The sequence below is a fragment of the Ambystoma mexicanum genome, chromosome 6q, assembly GCF_040938575.1.
Source record: "Ambystoma mexicanum isolate Mex_15411 chromosome 6q, UKY_AmexF1_1, whole genome shotgun sequence".
NCBI classification, from domain to species: domain Eukaryota; kingdom Metazoa; phylum Chordata; class Amphibia; order Caudata; family Ambystomatidae; genus Ambystoma; species Ambystoma mexicanum.
This window is the reverse complement of record NC_090937.1, coordinates 1,321,876,070-1,321,900,478: the sequence shown is the minus strand read 5'-3', so window position 1 is coordinate 1,321,900,478 and position 24,409 is coordinate 1,321,876,070. Positions and strand designations below refer to the sequence as shown.

At 48.2% G+C, this 24,409-nt stretch overlaps 1 protein-coding gene across 2 annotated transcripts in view; it reads right to left on the bottom strand.

Annotated features, from left to right (window-relative positions):
• Window positions 1-24,409, bottom strand: part of BOD1L1 (biorientation of chromosomes in cell division 1 like 1) — a 926,227-nt gene that overhangs the window by 67,560 nt on the left and 834,258 nt on the right. For both annotated transcript variants that reach the window (XM_069631944.1, XM_069631943.1), the window contains exon 20: window positions 17,450-17,584. In XM_069631944.1, coding sequence (XP_069488045.1) covers window positions 17,450-17,584 — 135 coding nt within the window. The remainder of the gene's footprint in view (window positions 1-17,449; window positions 17,585-24,409) is intronic.

The window sequence follows — 24,409 nt, the reverse complement described above, 5'->3', positions numbered from 1 at the left end:
GGAAACCCCTGCATTAGAGACACTGGGGCCAGCATAACTGGGGTGGACAAATGTTTATTCAAGGTGGAGGATGTTGCTAAGGCACCCAAAAGCCTCACCAAGTTAGCTGGAGGGCCTGTGCAGATGCTTCCCCAATTACCAGCTCTCATCCAGTGCAATGAAATGACTGTCAGGATACCTGTGAGTGTACAATCTGAAGTACCAGGAAGGGTGCTGTTGGGCAATGATCTGAAAGACCTGGGAGTAGTGTCAAGTACTCCCAGACCTCCTAGTAAGAGATTACAGGAGCTTACCAGACCTGTAAGGGAGATGACCTTGAGGGGCTCTCCTGAGGAGATGATAGAGAAAGAAATCACTCCTACTCCACTGTAGTTACTAACTGCTATTTCAAAGCAACCAGAAGCAAAGGGGAAACCCAAGACTTCAAAGAAGAAACCAGCAGAAAGCACTGCAGTGCTGCCAACCAGGAAATCTCATAGGTTGTCAAAAATCACACCTGTGATTCCTTCTCTAGCTGAGGCTGACAGTGAGGTACAACCCTGTGTGGTTGAACCTGAGCCTGGAGATTCAGATCTAGTAGGAGGCCAGGAACTCATTGGAGATCTTGACCCTGTGGACCATCCTGAGCTGCAGTCTTTACTGGAAGAAGGTGGACCCCAAAGGGCAGACTTCAGTAAGGGACAAAGAGAATGTCCAACTCTGGAAGGTCTTCGCCACCAGGCAGCTTCTCAGCTTGAAGGGCAAGAGCCTGGGAAGTACCGGTTCCACTGGGAAGATGGCCTCTTCTATAGTGAACCAACAGAGTCACTACCTGGGGACTACAAAAGACTTGTAGTACCCCAAGCAAATCGGCTCCAATTCTTGCAACTAGCCCATGAGATACCTTTGGCTGGTCACTTGAGCTTCAAAAAGACCAAGGAAAGGCTTTCGCTACTTTATTGGCCTAAAATGGGGGCTGAGGTAGATAAGTATTGCAAGAGTTGCCACACTTGTCAAACCTCTGGTAAAAGTACCTCCAGGAATGTGGCACCTCTAGTGCCTCTCCCTGTGGTGGGAGTACCATTTGAGAGGGTAGGAATCGACATTGTTGGTCCCTTTGATCCTCCAACTTCTTCAGGCAACAGGTTTATACTTGTTGTAGTAGACCATGCTACTAGGTTCCCTGAAGCAATTCCTATGAGGACTGTTACAGCTCCAGCTATAGCTAAGGCCCCCCTTGGTATTTTTACCAGGGTTGGGTTTCCTAAGGAGGTAATATCCGACAGGGGGTCACATTTTATGTCCCACTACATGAAGGCCATGTGGAAAAACTGTGGAGTTACCTACAAGTTCTCAACAGCATACCACCCTCAGACAAATGGATTGGTAGAAAAGTTTAACAGAACCATGAAGAGCATGATAGGAGCTTTAGAAGACCCTCTTGAGAAAAAGTGGGATCTTCTAATGCCATGCCTTCTCTTTGCACATAGAGAAGTCCCTCAGGAGGGAGTGGGTTACAGTCCCTTTGAACTACTCTATGGCCATCCGGTCAGAGGTCCATTGGCCCTGATCAAGGAGGGGTTGGAGAGTGCTCCTTCCCCCACACCAGTCAGAGTCACTGACTATGTGATGGGACTCCGGAGGAGAATGTCACACATGATGGCTGAGGCAAGTGATAACTTGAAAGCAGGTCAGACTCTGGTCAAGCATTGGCATGACCAGAAAGCCAACATGGTTGAGTTTGCTCAAGTCCAGCTAGTTCTTGTTATGGTCCCAACAAGGCAGAGGGCCTTGCAGGACAAATGGATGGGACCCTTCAAGGTTGTGGGAAAACTTGGAGAGGTGAACTATCTGGTGGATTTAGGCAATCCTAAGGAGGCTCCTAGAGTCTTTCACATCAACCGTCTAAAAGCTTATGTCTCGAGACCAGAACTGGGAGCTTTGCTTCTAGCTTCAGCTCAAGAAGAGGAGGAGAGTGAACCTCTACCTGACCTCCTCAGAGGCAAACCTTTGGATGAGAAAATAGAAGGAGTTAATCTCTCTTCTAATCTGACACCTGAGCAACAGGAGGAGTGCAAAGTTTTGTTGAATCAATTTGCCTCCCTGTTTTCTCTAGCACCAGGCTTGACCCCTTGGGTCCAGTATGACATTCAAACTGGTGACTGTTTACCTGTCAAAAGCAGGGGCTACAGGATGTCAGAAATGTAAGAACCCATATGAAAGGAGAGGTCAACAAGATGCTTGATCTCGGGGTAATAGAGCCCCTCTTCTAGTCCATGGTCTAGCCCAGTTGTGTTAGTACCAAAGGCAAGATCCAAGGAGTTGAGATTCTGTGTGGACTATAGAGCTCTAAATGGAGTCACTAAGACTGATGCCCATCCTTTGCCAAGGACAGATGAGCTGGTGGATAGACTTGGGTCACCCAAGTTCCTCAGCACATTTGATCTCACGTCAGGCTATTGGCTAATAGCCCTGACCGACCATGCCAAGGAGAAAACTGCATTCTCCACCCCAGTTGGCCTATACCAATTTAAGGTTATGCCTTTTGGACTAAAGAATGCACCTGCTACATTCCAAAGGATGGTTAATCAGGTTCTGAATGGGATGGAGGACTTGTGCATGGCATACTTGGATGACATTGCATTGTTCAGCCCTACTTGGAAAGAACAGGTTGACCACCTAGGATATGTTCTGCAGGCTCTGCAACAGGCCCATCTGACCATAAAGGCAAGCAGATGTCAAATTGGTCACAGCAAAGTGTCTACCTTGGGCATGAGGTAGGAGGTGGTGAAATAAGGCCTTTGCTCAGCAAGATTGAAGCTGTGCAAAATTGGACAATCCCTTCTACTCAGACCCTTCCTAGGCCCCACTGGGTATTACAGGAATTTCATTGAGAACTATGGATCCATAGCTTCTCCACTGAATGTAATCTCTTCTCCTAAGTTCCCTAAAAAGATCAAATGGAATGAAGAGTGCAATCAGGCCTTTGAAAGCCTGAAGAAAGCCTGTTGTCAAGCTCCAGTTCTCAGAGCTCCTGACTACCACCAACCCTTCATTGTACAAACAGATGGTTCCAATATAGGTATAGGTGCAGTACTCAGTCAACTGGATGAGAAAGGTAGGGAGCACTCCATTTGCTTCATCAGTAGGAAAGTGAAGGAACCTGAAACAAGGTGGGCAACTATTGAGAGAGAATATTTTGCCATTGTGTGGGCTTTGAAGAAGTTTACACAATACTTGTATGGATCTACTTTCATCATTCAAACAGACCACCAACCCTTGAGATGGTTGATGCAAATGAAAGGGGAAAACCCAAAACTGCTAAGATGGTCAATCTGCCTCCAAGGGTTTGATTTTACCATTGAGCACAGGTCAGGATGTCACCACCAAAATGCTGATGGTCTCTCTAGGATGTTTATAACCGACTAGAGGTAAGAGACTCATCCAGGAATGGATTAGATCCTCCTGTCCCTTAGTCTGGGGGGGGGGAGGGGCGAGTGTTAGGGAGAATTCTCATTCGATGGCTAATTAACCTTACCTATAGAGTCCCCCAGCAGCTTTGCTGGATTTGGAGGGTTTGTTTCTTTTTAGCCACTCTTAGGCATTTTTGCTATGTGTGTTCTAGGCTATTTTCTGTGTTTAACGCCTATGGGATTTTCTCTCCCCCATAGGAACCATCTTTATTCACATGTGTTACATAGCACCCTCAGTGCAGTGACACAGGGGTGTCGTAGCGACCCCCAAACAGACTCCATAACCTGGGACTGACTACTGTCCCTCAGGGCATGTAAAGTCCCCATTGACTTTACTAGTCAAATCCTATGAACTAAAGCAGTACAACCCATCTTACTATGGAGGTACTGGAAGGCGCAAATATTTCCCTATGGGATTTTCCCATTGTTCGAGGCTACCACTTTTTCTGACAGCCTCTAACATACCGCTGGTGCATTTTAATATTAACTTGGCTCCGGTAGGTTTTATTTGCCGAAACTTTAATATAACTTCTTTCTCATGTCTTTCTCTACAATCCTAATCCAGGTTGGGGATCCTTTGTTCGTCCGTTTGGTGGGCTTCTGTCCATAAGCCCTCCTTCCGTCGCCACTGATCTGGGGTGGGTCCATTGTGGCGGAGGGGGAGTAGGACCCCTGGACAGCGTTGCCTCAGCAACCCATGTTGCACTCTATCCTGATAGGCTGGAGGGTCTCCTGCTAAAATGACCACTCCACTGTGTGAGTGACAGCTAGGCTGTATGAATGGGAATCTTTTTGCATAAAAGCAGGGTCCTGAGGACTGGAAGAGCAAGATGTCGCCACTGGAACTAAGAAGCCAAAGAGGAGAGAAGCCAAAGACATCTGCAATGACTGAAGCACAGGTGAAGCCCTGCTGCAGTGTCTCACCACTTTTCTCCACACGACGAGAGAAGATCTTCACCTGCAAGAGCCTTCTTCCCTTGAGCTGGTGGGGCCAACCAGTTTGCCAATCGCCTTCCCGGACCTGTCTTGGTCGAATCTCCCGTACCCTGTACTCGGAGGCCGGATAGCCAGGCACCAGTCCACCCAGACCGTGATTTAAAGGAGCATACCTTTTATTCGTTGGGCAGCACCGCGGCTGGTTTCATCCCTGGGTAGTGCAGTAACTCGAACCTTCCTCCACGAAGAGAGCATCTCTTCCTCTGCTGGATCACCCGAACTGCAGGAACTACCAGGAACAACCGCCACCGCAGGAGCCACTTCTTCATACTAAGGTACATTGTTCCGCCAGGCCACCCTTTCTTCGCGGTAGTGCTTAAGGTGTTTTAACTCCTTTCCCTACCTGTTGGGTTGGCAGCCCCTCTCTCTTAACATTGTCTTTTCAACCTTTGCAACCACCTTTTCAACTATCGTTAACCAAAGACTTGACTGCAGCTACAAGAACATTTTGCTCCTGGCACCCTTGCCCTGTACCACTAACTCTGGCACAGGCCTACTGACTCTGGTCACATTTGTTAGATCTGCCTTCTCGAGATTGATTCTCCATTCGAACTGTGTGGTGCACCCCTTTCTTATAACCACTCTTTCTTCCCACTGCATAATCATTGTGAAATGCCATTTTGCTCAGTTTTCATTCTAAGTATTGCTTATACTGATGCACTGTCTTGCTGAACTGGTTCACAACTGATGGGAAGCGTTGTTAGGGAGTATAAGAACATATTTCTGATTAACTTGTGCTTTCTCTCCCTTGTGAGGAATTGTTAGAGGATCCCTTGTGTGTAGTTTTCACTGTGCTGTTTTGCTCAGTTTTCACTCTGGTTCACTTGGTCTACAATTCATATAGGGAATGTGTATATTTTTCATTGACTTAATTTAACTTGCTTGATACTTGTGATAAATGTGTTTTATTAGAAGTGTATAAAATAAAAATATATCTACATTTTAACTACAAAGCTTTGGTCAGTGTTTCCTTGTTCCATAGTTTAATGGGCCTAATGTGTAAACCCTGAATACTGCTCATCTCCCTCTTGAGATAAGTATGATTGCTTAGCCACAGCTATCAACTAAATCTTTGTGGTACAGACTGATACCAAAGGGGATTTATTGCTCTCACCTGTAGTCCTAATCTGGTGTAGTGCTCCCTAAGGTAACTGCACTGGATTCTGCCTAACACACCCTGAAGGCGGACAGGAATAGGCAATTGAGGCAGCTGGAGACACAGTTGGAGAGGGGGGTAGAGTCAGCAAGGCTCTAGTTGGAGGAGGCACCATCTAAGAAAGCATTTAGGGCATACAGATTAGCCGAAGGCCAACTGGGGGTGCTGAGGGCTAAGAAAGCGGAAAGAGCCATGCTTATGGTTAGGCAAAAGTATTACGCGAAAGCTATAAGGTTGATTCTTTGCTGGCGCGCCTCCTTAGGGGAGTCCAGGAGCAGAAGGTGATCTTGGCTGTAAGGGATGAGGGGGGAACAGACTCACTCGAACATATGATATAGTGGCCCGATTAGCCGGGTTTTACAGCAATTTATACTCTTCGCAGGCTCCCCCGCCCCAACCACAGAGGGACTTCCTGGCGGCACTGCCCCTATCTAGCTTGAATAGCACAGTAAAGGAAGAAATGGGCTTTGAAATAGCAGAGGACGAATTGAGGCTCACAATAGCGGTGCTGCCGGAATAAGGCCCCAGGGCCGGACGGCTTCCACGCGTCCTTTTATAAAACTTTCTCCCAGATCCTCACCCCCCATCTCACGCAACTGTTTAACTCCTTCAAGGTAACTGGCAGAATCACTCCGTCCATGGAGGAAGCTAAAATTATCCTTATTCATAAGCCCGGGAAGGATCCCGAAGAGTGCACGGTTTACAGGCCTATTGCACTTATTAATACCGACGCAAAACTGTACACTAAGATATTGGCGAAGCATCTCGAGGGGCATCTCCCGGCGCTGATCCGCTCGGATCAGACAGGGTTTGTAAAGGCAAGGCAGACCTCGAACAATATTAGGTGCCTATCCCACTTGGTGGAAAAAACCCAAAAGACGGCCACTCCGGCGGTGCTCCTGGCTCTAGACGCAGAAAAGGCGTTTGACCGGGTGGAGTGGTCATTCTTGTTTCAAGTCATGGAGAGGATGGGATTGGGGGAAGACTATATTAAGTAAGATGGTCTGGGCTAACTACCATAGTCCCTCTGCCCGTATTTCGGTCAACGGGGCAATATCAAACCCATTTAGCCTAGGGAGGGGAACCAAACAGGGGTGCCCGCTTTCCCCTTGCTATACGCAATTTACCTTGAGCCTCTATTGCAGGCGATTTGGGAGGCGGAGCTCATACAGGGCATACTTTTTGGAGGAGTTCAGCATAAAGTGGTGGCCTTTGCGGACGACATGCTCCTCTCCCTCACAAGTCTGAAGAGTTCCATTGAGGTGAGCATGGACCTCTTGACCAGGTTTGCGGAGGTATCGGGTCTGCGGGTCAACTAGCAGATGTCCAAGCTCATTAACCTGTCTCTACAACCGAGGGAGGCTGCAGAGCTAAAGGAGGGATACCCTTTTAAGTGGTGCCCCGGGGGATTGAGGTACCTGGGGGTGAAAATTACCCTGGCGCTGGAGGGGTGGTATGTGGCGAATTACGCCCCCATGCTGAAGGCAGTCAAAAGGGATCTACGGAAGTGGAGTTCCCTCAAGATATTGTGGCTGGGGAGAGGAGAGGCGCTGAAAATGGTGATCCTTCCCCGGCTACTTTATCTTTTTCAGGCCGTCCCGCTCCGGGTCCCCTCAAGCTTTTTTAGAGATTTGGACAGGGCGACAAAGGAATTTGTATGGGAGAGAAAGATGCCGCGGCTAGCCCGATGCCTACTGGCCGCATCGAGGAGGGACGGGGGTTTGGGGCTCCCGGATTTTCGCTGATACTATGAGGCGGCACAACTAAGGGTGGTTAGGAAGTGGTTTTCGGGTGAGTACAGGAAACAGTGGGATCAAATGGACAGGGCAGTCACCCAGCACCACCTGGGGGAGGTCCTCTGGCTGCCGTGTCGCCTTTGGCCGCCACACATGTAGTTCAGCGCTATTACAAAGGGTCTGGCGGATATCTGGGATGGGGCTGTGTGGAAATTAGGGATTACAAAGTACCCCTCCCCTTTTATACCGACATTTGGCAATAAAGATTTTACCCCTGGGGTGGATAGAGGGGCCTTTAGGAAGTGGGAGGAGGGCGGGTGTAGGGTTATCGAGGACATGTTCCGGGAACGGCAGGTGAAAATATACCTAGAGTGCAGGCAGGATTTCGCCCTGGGAGAAGGGGAAAGGCTCAGTTATTTTCAGATCCGACACTGGGTGATGACGGAGGAGATAAGAACGCGGCTACACGGGCTTCTACCCAGTTTGAAAGGTTCCTCCTTACGCATGGGGGGGCTAGGGGGTTAATCTCGGATCTCTATAGACTTCTAGGGGATGCCCCCCTAAGACTATTTGGGCATACATGAATAGATGGGAAGAGATTCTGGGAATGAGACTGGAGAGAGAAGCGTGGGAGAGGCTGTGGAGGGTGCTACCGAAGTGGGCAAGGGCGGCGCAATTACAGGAGGAATGGTACAAGTACATCTTTGGCTGGCATTACACACCTTTATTTATTTATTTATTTATTTAAATTTATATAGCGCGCAAGCAGCCCAGGGGCATTGAGGCGCTGTTACTTGCAATAACTTAGTTACATGGTACATATGATAGCGATTGTTGACACATTATGAGTAGTACAGGAAATCATACTGTTGTTACAAATATAGCATTTGGGCTATAATTACAAACCTAAATGATAAGTATTTGTGCTGATGTGTCGGTCCTTATGTGAAGAGGGTAGTTTTCAGTGTTTTGCGGAAGGTGGTGAGGGAGTCCTCGCCACGGATGGTGGGAGGTAGGGCATTCCAGAGGGTGGGCGCGAGGTAGGGGAAGCTGGACCCACCCGCTTTTACTCTTTTCACTAGTGGCACAGAGAGCATGTTGGTGTACGGGGATCTGGTTGGCCTGGTGGTGGAGACAGGGTGGATCCTTTGAGAAAGGTAGGCAGGAGCAGTGAAGTGAATGCACTTGTGGGTCAGTGTCAGGGCTTTGAATACAATCCTTTCCTTTATTGGGAGCCAGTGGGCTAGTTTCCTGGCTTCAGAGATGTGTTCTCTTTTAGCAATGCCTTGGGCTGCCCGGAGAGCATTGTTCTGTATTACTTGTAGTCTCGCTAAGTTTTTGTTGGAGGTTCCAAGAAGAACAAGTTACTTCTTACCTTGTAACGTTCTTTCGACGGGATGTTCCTCCGACGTATTCCTCATCTTAGATATATCCTTCCAGCTCTGCTGGCCTCGGAAAATTTTTTCTCCAGGGGGCGCTGCGCGTCGACCTCCCTCGAGTCGATGACCCTCGACAGCCGCCGTATCGACGCTCGACGTCATCCTGCCTATAAAGGCCGCGCGCAGCGTCCGTTGCTCAGTTCCGTTTTGTAGCCCACAGTATAACTGTTTGGACTAGACTAATCACCCTGAAGGAGCGTAAGCTGCAACAACAAGGGAAGTAAAACTGCGGGGATGGATGGGAGGGTCGATGAGGAATACGTCGGAGGAACATCCCGTCGAAAGAACGTTACAAGGTAAGAAGTAACTTGTTCTTCGAAGGGATTGTGTCCTCCGACGTATTCCTCATCTTAGATAGGCTCCCATAGCAGTATTCTATATTCGGAGGAGGGAGTACTGACTTCACGCTGTCTTCTATTGGTGAATAGAATGCAGTACAGCCCTTCCAAACCTAGTCTCTTGACTAGAGGAGGAATCCAGATTGTAAAAACGTGTAAAGGTATGGACAGACGACCATGTAGCGGCCGCACATATGTCTTTAATCGGCACGCCTCTTTTGAGGGCCGATGAAGCTGCAATACCTCTGGTCGAATGAGCCCTAAGGTTTTGAGGGGGCTCTTTCCCTGCCAGTTTATAACATTCCAGAATGGCTAGAATGATCCATCTGGAAATGGTCTGCTTAGTTATTGGTAACCCCAGCTTGTGACCTGCGTAGCCTACAAACAGCTGGTCTGCCTGTCTTATCCTGGCTAGTCTACTAATGTAAAAACTTAAAACCCTCCTAGGGTCTAGTCTGTGTAACCTCTCTTCCTCTTTCCCCAGGTGAGGAGGAGGATAGAAAGATGGTAGGATAATCTTCTGAGAGATATGGAATTCAGAGACTACTTTTGGGAGGAAATTAGGCTTCACTTGCAGGACAACTTTGTCTTTGTGAAAGATTGTATGAGGGGGTTTACAAGAAAGAGCTTGTAATTCGCTCACCCTTCTAGCAGATGTAAGTGCTATTAATAAAACAGTCTTAAGGGTAAGGAATCTTAACGAACAAGAATGGAGAGGTTCGAAAGGTGTCCCCATCAGGAAAGTTAATACTAAGTTTAAATCCCATAGGGGAACTTGGAATGGTCTTGGGGGATAAACATTGGTTAACCCCTTTAGAAACTGTATTACCAAGGGTAATTTGAAATAGGATGGTTCCTCCGCAGTACGCTTAAAGATAGATAGCGCTGCGAGATAGCCCTTAATGGTGCCAACTTGAAGGCCTGAATTTGCCAAATATAGTAGGAAGGACAAAACCATTGGTGTACCACATGAAAATGGGTCGATATTCTGTTCTCTACACCAGCTGCAAAATCTGTTCCAACGGCAGCGGTATAAAGACTTTGTTGCTGGCCTCCTTGCCGAAAGCAACACCTCCATAACATCATCAGGGAGGTCCCAATCCTTGTACCTCAGCCGTTCAGAAGCCAAGCGTGAAGGTTGAGGGTTTTGATGTCTGGATGGAGAACCTGACCTCCCTTCTGTGAGAGTAGGTTCTCTCTGAGAGGAAGTCGAAATGGAGGGCAGATGGACAAGTCTAGAAGGTCCGGGTACCACGTTCTCCTGGCCCAATCCGGGGCAATTAGGATCATGGTTCGCCGGAATCTTCTCAACCTCCTGATCATTTGAGGAATGACAGGGACCGGTGGGAACGCGTACAGAAGCGGAAACTCCCAGTCCACTATGAACGCGTCTCCCAGAGCTCCTCTCGGAGGAAATTCCCTTGAGCAGAACAGGTCGCATTTCCTGTTTAGGCTGGTGGCGAACAGATCTACCTGAGGGGTTCCCCAAAGGGCGAAGATCTCTTGAAGGACTTCCTGAGCTAGCTCCCACTCGTGAGAGACTGTGTTCTGCCTGCTCAGAGCGTCCGCTGTCAAGTTCTTCTCTCCAGCTAGGTGAACTGCCGATAGAGAGATTCCTTCTTGGATTGCCCAAAACCAGAGCTGCATCGCCTCTCTGCACAGGGGTAGTGATCCTACGCCTCCTCTTTTGTTGAGGTAATGCATGGCCACCGTGTTGTCCGTCATTATCAGGACGTTCTTCCCTTGTACAACTGGCAGGAAAGCCTTCAACGCAAGTTTGATGGCTCTCAGCTCTAACAGGTTGATGTGTAGTCTGGACTCCGATGGAGACCAACGACCGCTGATGGTCAAGTCGTTGGCGTGGGCTCCCCACCCCGTGAGTGAGGCATCCGTGACTACTGTCATCTCCGGCCAGGGTTGCCAAAACTGTCTCCTTTCAGAATGTTCTCCTGACAGGCCCACCACTGAAGGTCTCGAGCCACCCTGCCGGGAACCTGAAGAAGATCTGTCATTCTCCCTGAGAATTGTGACCACTGAGTCCTCAGTGCCCACTGGAGGGATCTCATTCTCAGGCGAGCCTCTGGCACAAGGAAAATGCAGGATGCCATGAGGCCTAGCAACCTCAAAAAGTCGAAAGCTGGGAGACGTTGGGCAAGTTGGAACTTGGTAACCATCTGTAGAATATCTTGAGCCCTCACCTCTGGTGGCGAGGCTTTTCCCAGGGAAGTATCCAGGATCGCTCCTATGAACTGGAGTCTCTGCGATGGTATCATTTGAGACTTCTTTAAATTGAGGGAGAAGCCCAGCTTGTGAAGGGAGTAGCATACGTGATTTAGCTGGATCTGAGCTTGCTCCGGAGAAACAGCCCTGATCAGCCAATCGTCCAGGTAGGGGTAGACGTGAATCCCTTCCCTCCTTAGACTTGCCGCCACTACCGACATTAACTTGGTGAAGACCCTCGGGGCGGAGGTCAGCCCAAAAGGCAGTACTCGAAATTGATAGTGAGAGTTGCCAATTGCGAACCTCAGGTATTTCCTGTGTTTGAGATGGATAGGCACATGGAAATAAGCGTCCTGAAGGTCCAGAGATACCAACCAGTCCTGAAACTGAAGGGCCTGGAGGATCTGAGAAAGAGTGACCATCTTGAATTTGTCTTTCCTGAGGAATTTGTTCAATTCTCGCAAGTCCAAGATGGGTCTCAGTCCTCCGTCTTTCTTTGGAACGAGAAAGTAAGGGGAGTACCAGCCCTTGTTCCTCTCCGCTACAGGTACCGGTTCTATGGCACCTTTCTCTAGCAGGTCTATAATTTCCTGCAAGAGGAGCGGATCTGGAGCTTTCTGAGAGCTGATCCCCGGTGGATGACTCTGAGGTATACGTAGGAAAGGTAGGCAGTAACCTTGGGCAACTGTTTCCAATGCCCAAGCATCTGACGTGATAGCCTGCCATTCCGCCAGATGTTGAGTCAACCTGCCTCCTACAGGTGTCCTGTGAGGGAAGTCCTCAGAGTGGTTTTGGGACGGCTGATGCAGATGCCGATGGTAAAGAGGCACCTGCTGTTGCTGCGGCTTTAGAATATCTACCCCGTCCACCTCGGGTAGTTCTTCTTTGACCCCTTTGAGCCGGTCGTCCTCTACCTCTTCCGAATGAGGAGTAGAAGCGAAAGGACTTGCCCCTCGCAGAGGTTCCTGTGGGACGAAAAGGAGTCTGACGGATTGCAGCTCCTAGGGATTTTGCTGCTGCTTTTGAAGTTTGCAGTTTCTCTAAACTGTCATCCGCCTTTTTCCCGAACAAAGAAGAGCCATCAAATGGCATGTTCAAGAGCCTGGCTTGCACATCTGGGGCAAAACCCGACTTTCTCAACCAAGCGAACCGCCTGGTTGATGTACTTGCCGCCATTGCTCTGCTGATACTGTCAGCCGAATCAATGCCCGTCTGGAGGGATTCGCACATAGCGTCTTTACCGTCCTGTATAATATTCAGGAACGCATCCCTTTCTTCTCCCTCCGGGATGCAGTCAGCCGCTGTAGAAGCACACTCCCAAAGTGTATGGCTGAACCTAGCAAGGGTGCAAGTAGCATTAACAGACTTTAACGCCATGCTACATGCTGAAAAGACTTTCTTAGCCATAGCATCATATTTTTTTATCGTCCCTGTCCTGTGGGACAGTAGGATAAGCCGTCTTGACGTCGGTAGAGGATGCTGCTTGTACCACCAGACTTTCTGGGGATGGATGTTTAGACAAGAACTCTGGGTCTGTGGAAGATACCCTGTACTTTGCAGACAGTTTTTTATTTACTGCTGGTATTACATCTGGGGTTTCCCAGTTTGTCATGATCTTTCTCTGAAGAGCTTTATGAAAGGGCACCACTGGATCCTCTTGTGGGCCTTTGTCAAGAATATCCGTGAGGTCATCTTGCTGGAAAGATTGTGAAGGTGTAGACCACCCCATGAACTCTGTAATTCTGGCCATTAAGGCTCTGTAGGGGGTTTCAGCATGCTCCCCCGGGTCTGGTTTAGCAAAATCCACCTCAGGGGAAGTGTCTAAACCACTTGCCTCATGTAAAGAATCATGAAGATCCTTTAATCTGCGCTCTTCAGAGGAAAATTCCTCTCTAACTGGGGTTACAGGTCCCTGTAACTCATCTTGTTCTGACAAATCACCCTCTTCTAAAATTGAGGATATAGTTCTCAATTGTTCTGAATTAATAAAGGGAGTAAATCCCATTTCCAAGGCAGAGGGTGCTGAACTTGTCATTATTGGCCTCGAAAACGTCGATGTCGTCGACGTCGAAGGCTTCGAGCGTGGCGTCGAAAACAGAGGTGGAGGCCTCGAGGACCTCGACAGAATTGGAATTTTACTCGACAATATCGACGCCATCGACGTCGAGGGCCTGGGAATCGTCACTGGATGTGTGGTCATCGTGACTTTTCTCGGCGTCGACGCCGGTGTCGAGGCCGGCGTCGAGTCGACAGACCTGTGTGTCGAAGGTCCCTTCGACAACGGCGTCGAAGACCTCGACGTCGACGGAACCTTCGTCGACGGCGTCGACGGAACCTTCGAGGAAGCTTTGGAGGTCATAGTCCTACTCGAGGGTTCGAGACGCGCTCGAGAGGTTTCTTTCGCCGGGTACTGCGACTCGCGGCGTTTTTGACCTTTGGGTCTTTCGACCAGAGCATCGCTCTCGGCAGTCTTCGAGGGGGTCGAGGCCGCTTTCTCAAAGACGCTCATCATGTTTTTTCTGAATTACTCCCATTCAGCCCGGGAACTAAGTTTCGTGGGGCAAGGGATTCTTTTTGGCGAAACAGAGGAAGAGGAAGACGGAGAAGGGGATCTTCGACGTTTCCTCTTCGAGTGTTTCGATCTCGAGGAGTGATGAGACCCACTCCGAGATCTGGAGCGTGAATGGTGACGAGGAGACGAATGTCTCGACTTCGTCGAAGAAGAAGAAGCTTTAAAAGTCTTACCTTTCTCCAGCTTCCCCCTACGCTCCTTCAGGGCCTTAGCTGTCATGGACATACAGTCCTCGCACTCCGAACAATGGTGTTCGGCTCCCAAGCACCACAGACAATTTCTGTGAGGATCGGTCAACGACATCTTTTTCCCACAATCTCGACATTTTTTGAAGCCGGATCGAGGGGTTGTCGGTTCCGACGAGGAAGCCATCGAGTACGATTCGAATAACTTGAAGTAAATATTACTAAGAACTGAGCAACGGTATTCCGAGGCACCGAGTAGCGCGGAAAAACGGAACTGAGCAACGGACGCTGCGCGCGGCCTTTATAGGCAGGATGACGTCGAGCGTCGATACGGCGGCTGTCGAGGGTCATCGACTCGAGGGACGTCGACGCGCAGCGCCCCCTGGAGAAAAAATTTTCCGAGGCCAGCAGAGCTGGAAGGATATATCTAAGATGAGGAATACGTCGGAGGACACAATCCCTTCGAAAGAGTACATTGCAGTAGTCTAGCCTGGAGCCGGTGATGGCTCTGGCTATGTTGGTGCAGTTCTCTTTGGATAGAAAGGGCCTGATTGCGTTGATAAGTTTAGCATGATATGCAGCTGCGGATGCTATTGCGTTGACTTGTCTATCCATGGATAGGCTTGAGTCCAGGTAGACTCCCAGGGTTTTGACAGAATCGGAGACCGGAATTTTAATGGAGTCAATGGTGAAGTGGCTAAATTGGACATCTAGGTTTTTTAGCGTGTCGGGGGAACCTACCAGGAGGAGTTCCGTCTTGTCAGAGTTGAGGCATAGTCCGTTGTCGGCCATCCAGGCTTGGATGGTGTTGTAGAGGTTGTTGAGGGTCAGGGAGTCGGTGTCATAGATACCTGTGAGAGTGAGGAGGATCTGGGCGTAGTTGGTGTATGAGATGCCCATAGCGTCGAGGATGAGGAAGAGGGGTCGAGTGAAGATGTTGTATAGGGTGGGGGAGAGACAGGAGCCTTGGGGTACACCACAAAGTATAGTAGTTGGGGATGCGGCGGCTAGGTCAGAGAATACTTGCATAGTTCTGTCTTGTAAGAAGGAGGTGATCCAAGATGTGGCCTCTGGGGAGAATTTGGCGGTGGAGGAAAGGTGGTGGCAAAGGACGCCATGATCCACGAGGTCGAATGCCGCGGATAGGTCAAGGAGTAGGAGAAGTGCTGGTTTACCCATGTCTCTAGCATCGTCCATTTGGTTCTTCAAGTCAAGTAGGGCGATTTCGGTCCCGTGTCTAGGGCGGAAGCCAGATTGGCGGAGTCCAAGGAGTTTGTTCTCTTCAATGAAATGCTGGACCTGCAAGTAGGCTGCTTTGTCCAATATTTTGAGGAGGAATGGGACAGTGGTGATAGGTCTGTAGTTGTTGGGGGAGGTGGGATCGAGAGTTGGTTTTTTCAAGAGAGGTCGGACCCAAGCTTCCTTGAGGGAGGCGGGGACTTTCCCTGTGGTAAAGGAGGCATTAACGAAGGCTGTTAGGAAGGGCGCTAGCGCTTCCGTGCAGTCTTTGATAATGGAGGCTGGGCATGCATCACCTTTGCAGTTAGAGGGCTTGATGTTCCTCATAATGTTGATGATGTCTTTTTCTTGGATGGGTTTGAAGGAGAAGGGTAGGGGGGATCCGTGGCGTGTGACGGGATAGGGATATGGCTACTGGGTAGGGCTTGTTTAGTGGCTAGTATTTTGCTTTTGAGGAGGCTTAATTTGGTTTGCATGGCCGTTTGTATTTTGTCACACCAGTCTTTGGTGAGATTCTGGGGGGCGGGAGTGGGTGTCTCAAGCTCTCTGAAAATGGCGAAGATTTCTTTGGTGCTAGATTGGGCTTCCGAGATTCTGGATTCAAAGGATTTGGCCTTTGCTTGGGTGATTGCCTTTTTGTATTTGGTGGATAGGGCTTTAAAGAACATCTTGTCTTTTTCAGAGTGGGACGTTTGCCACTGTGTGAGTGCAGCTTTTTTCTCATTGCGGAGTGTGAGGAGCTCAGGTGTGAACCAAGAGTTGGAATGGGTAGTGGGTTTGGATTTGCATGGTTTGAGAGGGGCAATGGAGTTGATAGCTGCTTTAATGGCAGTATCATAGGTTGTTGCGAGTGTTTCTGGGTCTGATGAAAAAGGTGGTCTGAAGGCTGGGCCTTGGAGGAAGGGCAGTAGCCTTTCCTTGGTGAGCTGGCGGGAGCTTCTGGTGAGGCAAGGAGGGAGCGGTTGGGGCAAGGGGGCAGCAGCCCGGTTGCATAGATCTACCCAACGGCACCTGGGGAATGCTGGAGAGGGTGCGGTCAGGAGGGGACGGCGGCCCATATATGGTGGGACTGCCCCAAAATCAAGCCTTTCTGGAGCAGCATTTTGGAGGCACAGGAACAGGCATTCGGTGCAGGGGAGGGCCGGGACCCCCGGTTGGTACTGATGGGGAGGCAGGAGACAGGAGAAGGCGGAGGGGGGAAGAGGCCTAGTTAAGGCGAGAACTATGTTTACGCTAGCGGCAATGTCCCTCAAACCACAGCGGTGGAAGGGTCCCACAATCCCAACCAAGCAGGATTGGCTGAGATAAATGTGGGACCTGGTAGCCATGGAATGGGCCACTTTCGCAGTCAATAATAAATTGGAGAACTTTGCAGCGGAATGGGGTGCGACGTTGATTTACCTGGAAGGGGAATTTAGAGAACAGTGGTGTCCACAAAGATTTAAACTGTTGGACCTTTTTGGTAGATTACTTTCTTGGGATGGTGGCAGACTAATGGGAACTCCAGTGCTTAGGCAGGAGGGAGGGGGCTGGGGGGGAATGTTCGAATTTGGTTTTGTATGCAATAACATTATAATAAAATGATTTTTTAAAAATTAAAAAAAAGAAATGGGGTTATGGTTAGGGCAAGGGTTAGAATTAGGGATAGGGGTGCCGTTCTGCGGGGTGGAACCCCCTTCACCCCCCCATTAAATAAGACACACTGAAACGTTACATGAAGCTGGCCAGTGCCGAAATACGTTGAGGTTTTCAGCACTGGACAGCTCCATGTAACATTTTAACGTGTCAAATAAATGCATGGAAACGCTATCTTTAACATTTAAAAGTATATATCCATCAAAACTTGTCCATTCCTATATTCGATGGACAAGTTTCAATGGATATGTAGTTTTACATGTAAAAGATAGCAATTCAATGCATTTATATTCGATGCATTTCCTTTTTCGATTAAATGTTTTCGTTGAAAGACCATAAACCATGTACATGTCTTTATCTTTGATGTGACCAATATATTTTCTGAACTTTAATAACAAGATGCTGACAATTAGCCCAACATAGGCCATTTTACCTCAAACAGAATGAATGAAAAGATGCAAACCGGAGTTTCCCAACTCACCTTAACTGGGAAGATTTCCCAGATTTGGCATCAGCTGTTAACTTATCTTTAGTTGAACGTCGGTCTCTTGGGGAAAGAGGCTCGGGAATACCAAGTTTAGATGCAGCACGTGTAGTAGGCTTGTGAGGCTGTTTTCTGAAGTAGACAAACAATAATTCCAAGATTACAAAGGTGTATTTTCAGAACCAGACCGGTAGGAGGGTTCTTAGAGGCCACTCTAGTGAAAAGGTTAATTGACACTTCGGTCTAGCAAAACTATCAAGATAACGTAGAATGAGAAGTAAGGCAGACTTCAGGAGATAAGAGCGTGGTGTAATAGTACAGTTAACTAGACACAACACACTCAAATAAAATAGGTAATACATGAGTACAAACGTGTACTAATTTATTAGGGCTTTACATTCCAAGCATGTAAAGTAAAAGTCAAGTGGCTTTCACTAGAACACACTTTTAAACACATATGTAAACAACTGGTGATCTCAAAGCGAGGTCATCAAAACTTAACAATAAACAGCAAAAGCGGTTAGCAAAAGCGTTTCAAATAAATGGACGAATAAACACTGTGAGCAGTATAGTGGAGAAAGAATGCATTTGAACCCCAGAACATATACAAGTCTAAATCCCTATAGCTTCAGCAGTCCTTCATTATCAGGTAGTAGGCCAAGTGCCTCAATAGAATACAGGTTCCAGGTAAGTACTCGGGTAGGGAGCAGAAAGTCTTGAAAGTTCCCCAGAACACGCTCTGGCGAAAGTCAATAGGTGGAGTGCAGTTCCAGAACGCAGAGTGTAAAATGAAAGCATACAATTGCCTTTACGCCCCAGCTCATTTTTGTGCCTTTACAAGGTATAGGAGGGCAGCAAAGTGGAGTTTGCATCTCTGCTTTGCTTTCCTCCTCCATCGTGGGAGGGCACCTGTTTTTAAGCCTGCATGAGATTTTCATGTAGGAGTAAAACCAAACGATTAACGATGGAATACGCCTTGGTTTAGCAGCTGATAAAGACGAGGAGGATTTCACTGAAATCCATTATAAAATGCTTTGTCTCGCACAAAGTGGAGATTAAAAGTGAAGCATAAAGGCAGCTTCGCCTTAATTTACTCTTTAGAATTACAATGCACTTTCTAAGTGTTGAAAAATGCATGCAGGGTGGTGTATCGTAAACCCCTCAACGGTCACAAAAAAAGAAATACAACCCACTAGGAAAAAAAGGTCCAGCATACATCTTGCAAGGAGAAAAATGTTTATTCTCATACAAATATAAATGCGTTCAAGCAAAGAACTATGCTGCCATGAAGCACTCTGACACAAACAATGAGTTATATAAAGGTACACAGCGTCACAAGTGACGTAACTCACATAGGTTACAAATCCAGGTAGCTTGTTGGTGTGACCCTATACACATATAGCCTGCTCTATACCGGATGCCAGGCAATTGGTCCCAGCATCTTCTATCCATCTTCTTCACGTGAGAATCTTAGTCTTCCGTCATCGGGTACAAGGGCCCTAATTGGCAATGTGGTTACACAATTCATTATTTCATAGCTCCTACAGTGCACTGGGTACCAAGGACATGAGCAAGGCTGATACTTTCAAGGTTGTGATAACTTCTTAGAACTACGTGAACCTGTGCTCCAGACACGACCGCACCGCCACAACTTGCACCTCCACAACATTCCCACCCGTGGCATACATTTGTTACCTTCTCTCCCAGTAAGTAAAGGGATAGTATGGGACGCAGGGAAAGCGACCTGGAGGGGTCTCCACATTAGAGAAGGGGTGAGACGTAAAAGGGAAAGGAACATGAGGGAAGATAGGCCGCAGAAAGAGATATTGGAGGAGGAGAAGAGGATGCATGCGATGAAAGAGGGAAAAGATGAGATCAGGAAGAGGATACGGGTTAAAAGAGAAGAATTGAAGGCATTAGGTATGGGGGAAATTGAGATACCTCAAACAAAAATAATATGAGAAGTGGGATAAAGCTGACACACTACTGGCAGCGAGACTCTGAGCACAGAGGACGGAAAGATGGGTGTCACATTTGGTGAACCCTGCAGGGGAAACACGAGGAACACCAAAGGAGGTAGCAGAGGGATTCGCCCAATACTACCAGGCCCTGTATACATCTGAGGCCCCAGTGGAGAGGAAATGGTGACAGAATACTTGAACAGGAAAGACATGAACAAGCTCACCGACTCGGAGGTGGAACACTTAGAGAGCCCAATAACACCGGAGGAGGTACAGGAAGCGATATCCCGTTTACCAAATGGAAAGTCCCCATGGGGAGGATGGGTATACAATAGGATTTTATAAAAAATACTCCGGAATCCTCTCTGATCATATGGCGCAATTGTATAATCATATCCTAGAAACAGGAGTAGCCCCAGATACCTTTAGCAAGGCACTGATATCGGTAATTCCCAAGGAAGGGAGGGACCCTATACAATGGGCATCCTACCGTCCCAGCTCACTTCTGAACATGGACGAGAAGATCTTCACACGCATCCTAGCAACGCGCTTCGAGGAGAAACTGCCCAGACTAGTGCATCCGGATCAAATGGGATTTATAGCAGGCAGACAGGGCCCTGATGCAGTGAGAAAACCCCGATGCAACACATAGAAGGGGTGCAGGGGATTACGCGCTATGTTTAGACGCTGAAAAAGTGTTTGACTGCGTAGAATGGGGGTTCCTGTTTGCAGTACTGTGGAAAATAAGAGTGGGTAACAGAATGTGCAGGGCCATTGAAGCAATATACTCGGGGCCAACAGCAAGGGTAGTAGTAAACGGGGCGAAATCAAGGGAATTTGCGCTCAGCAGGGGAACTAGACAAGGCTGCCCCCTCTTTCCCTTCCTCTTCGCCCAAGCGATGGAACCCCTGGGAGAGGAAATTTACAGGGATGAGCAGATAAAGGGGGTAGAAGTGGGAGAAGAGTCCCATAAATTGAGCATGCATGCAGATGATGTCATGGTATATCTCTCAGAGGTGAATGAATCGGTACAAACAGTATTACGGGTGTTGGGGGAGTATGGTTGCCTATCAGGATTTAAGGTGAATCTGAGCAAATCGACCCTCCTTACATTGGGGGGAAACATTGAAGAGCGTAGAAGGAACTGGGAAGGACTGGGAATACAAATTGAGGAAAATAGCCTGAAATACCTGGGGATGCACATACCTAGAGAGCTGGGAACACTATACGAAATAAATCTCCCCCGCCTCCCCCCCCCACCCCACTGCATCATCTCTTCGGAGATCTAGACAACTAGTCGAAACTCGCCATCTCATGGCTGGGACGACTGAATGTAATCAAAATGGTCCTCCTCCCTAGAATGCTGTATTTATATCAGGCGATACTGATAGAACTGCCGGACATACATTTTGGGGAACTTAAAAGGAAGATGCTAAGCGTCCTCTGGCAGGGTAAGAAACAGAGTATTTTGAGGGAGGGGTTGAGAGAGTGGGACAGGTCCTGAAAAAGGACACGTTTCTGAAAACAGAGTAACTGCAAGAAATCCTAGGTGGTAACACAGTCTCGGTATTTAAATACGTGCAATCAAAGGGGGTATTGATGTCGAAAAAGTGGAAAGAAAAGTTACAAAGGGACCTGACACGCACAGAGAGGGTACTAGTGTCATGATGCCTACCCCGCCGGGCATCAGGACCAAGCCCATAAACTCCGGGAGCAGGCATTCAGATACTTATTAAAACCCCAACAGCCCCGGCTGGGGGCTGTTTGGGTTCAGTCCTGGCGCCTTAGGCGCCAGGCTCATCATGGAAATCAGTCTTGGCGCCATAGGCGCCAGGCTCATAGACTTTACTTACCTGATGCAGACCATGCTGCTAGTGAGTCCAAGCCAACGTGAGGCCTGGATGGAACTATTTTTCTACAGGGACTATTTTTTACTCAGGCGTGGTTCTAGGGAACTTCTTACCTGGAACTACTTTAGAGGCTATTTAAACCACGCCCGAACAACAGCACACGCTTCGCGTTATTCTGCATCCAGCAGCGTAACGCTCACCGTGCCTGCAGTCTGCATCCAGTATTCTAACACGCCTGCCTCGAATCTGGAGCTCCTAAAACCAAGAGGAAAGAAAAGGACAAGATTAGAAAACCAACTATTTCGAATTCCTCACCTGATTTCGGATCCATCTCGCCTCCGGCACTGGAAAGAACATCATTTCTGTACGCGTCGCATCTCCAGCTGTAGCGCCATACTCACCAGTCCTCGCAGCATCTTTCGATTCGGCGCTGCCTCCATCATTGCTTCACCGAACTCCGGCATCTGAGGGACAAAAGAAAACAACAAGGTGAGCCGAGAAAACCAACAAATAAAACACTTATCATAGACTTACCTGATTACCACCGGAGGCATTATTCTATAACTCTCCACATCTTCATGTGCCGCACCTGCAAAGGGAGAGAAAACAACACGTCAAACACCGGCAACATTTACCGGACGGCGTTGGGTAATACAGACTCTTACCTGAGCGCTACCAACTGCCACGAGGGGTATCTTCTCACGATCTTAGTTGCAAGACAAGGAAGGAAGGGGGGACAAGAGTGAATCATCGGACATATTGAACTCTATGAACTTGATACTTACCGAACTTTGTCAGGAAACCTCAGAGTCAATACTCTCCGGAACTCTCCCACGCCTTCAAACCAGTGAAGCAACTGGCATCAACGCGCCTCTGCAATCCACGCAGGATGGAGAGCTCATCATTTACATACATAAAGGTGAGGTTCCTAAAAGGGGATATCGGAGGTGACAAGAAGGGCGAACGAGAAGAGTGGGAGGGAGCTATCACTCATATCCACGGGTGGCTAAATCCCTTTCTCCACTTGCAGGAGAATACTTCTACGGATCAAGCAGACGAGATTAGGCGGGCCACTCCAGACAGTCATCTCGGCACTACGCATCACGTTGGTGGAGACCGCAGATGTCCGGGTCCGATCGACGCCTCTGTGGGAACCAGGTGAGCGTAAAAACTAGTTACTGGTAAAGGGGCAAAGGGGCTCATCTCTGAATTATACCAGGCCCTATTGGAAGTGCAGGGATTAGACAGAGGTGCACATGAGAAAATGGGAAAGAGATATGGGAAGGGAAACGGAAAATGAACAATGGAAAAGACTATGCAAGAATGCACATCAGTAGCTTGCCAATATAAGCTCCATGGGTTGAAACTTTTATATAGGTGGCAATGGGACCCAGTGAGACTAGCACAGATGTACCCAGGATCTGACCTCCATTGCTGGAGGAAATGCAGGTCAAGAGCGGATTATTGGCATATGTGGTGGGCCTGTGAAAGAGTGCAGAAATAGTGGAAAGAGATCCTGGGTTGGATAAGGGACTTAGATGGGGATGAAAGACAACTGAGCCCCCTCTTGGTGCTATTTGGGGTAGAGGCAACAGAAGGGTACTGGAATAAGCTCCCCCACATGCCACACTTCCTGCTACTAGCAGCTAGGGCCAGCATTGCGGGCGGTTGGAAAAGGGAGGGTCGTCTTACCCAGCGAGATGCAATGGGCCGCCAAAGCCCTAGATATATATACAGAATGGAGCAATTTACCAGACAAGTACTTGGACAAACACCCTTCAGAGAGATGTAATGGGCACCCTTCTTGGAAAAGTACGACCCAAAAAGGTCAGACGAGAAACGGGATACTTGAGGGGTGATGGGAGCTTCCAAAGGGATGAAAGCAGACAATGCAGAGATGGTAAGGAGAGTAAGGGGAGTTAATGGGCACAGACAGCCCCCCAAGGCGGACCCCAGAATAAAACATAGATGAACCTAGGCACAAGTAGAAATCAGACTCTTTAACAAACAAGGGGAAGCAGTAGTAGACTGCGGTAGCAGACAAGACACCAGCGACTATGAGAGACTCAACCTCCAAAGGCCGAATTTGTTATGAGAGGTAATCAGGGGTTCGGGGGGGGAGTTGGGGTGATTCTGTTGAATACCGGGAAATGAATACCAGAAAATTGGTCAAGATGAGCTATGTATTCAATGAAAATGTAATTGTAAGTGGGTGAAACTCGACCATGACCACTTGGTTAATAAAGATAATTTGAAGAAAAAAAACAGTCAAATAATCTTTACATTTCTCACCCAGAATGCACACTGCCCTGTAGGCATCAGAAGCCTTCCTTACACAAGATAGAGGTATGTGTGGTAGTCTGCCTGTTACTACCTCATGTGGTGATAAATGATGATCCTTTCAGGGCTGCGTGCACAAATGGAATAAAGCAAGCGGTAGACCGTGCATCCAGTTTCTCTGAAGGGTGACGCACAACTTCAAGAGTTTGGCTTTTAGCAATCCATTGATCCTCTCTACAATCCCATTGGCTTGGGTTGGTAAATTGTGCACATCCGATGCCTAGCAACGCGGTCACTTCTTTAAAAAGCTCTTTAAAGAAATAGGTGCCATTGTCTGACCGCAGCACATCGCAAACACCCCAACGAGGAAACCTCTCTCACAAAAAATGTGGCAGTGCATTGAGCATCTGGATGCACACAAGGACCTGCCTTGATATACCCCGGAAGTAGGGACATACCACATCTATTAAATATCTACACCCATTACACTGCTCTCCCATGTCAGCGTAATCAATATGGATCTCCCTAAATGGCCCAGTAGGGTGGGGTAATGCACCTCATATTGTTCACAGGGTTTGACCAGTACTGTAAGTTTGTCATGTGATGCAATTTATCACCAATTTATTAAGAACTACCTGGAGATTTGGAACAAACCAGGCCTCCTGTATATCTGCAGCAATATGCTGTTTTGACAAATGTGAAGGATGATGCAACTGGTCGAAGGCGACCAGCAATAGTTTGTGTGGCATCACAACTTTACCCGTGCTCTCCTGCCACCATAATAAATCAGTAGGGGATTGTGTGCACCCTCTATTCTGCCATACTTCCTTCTCCTCTGGAGAAGCTCGACCTTGCAGTTCAATAAT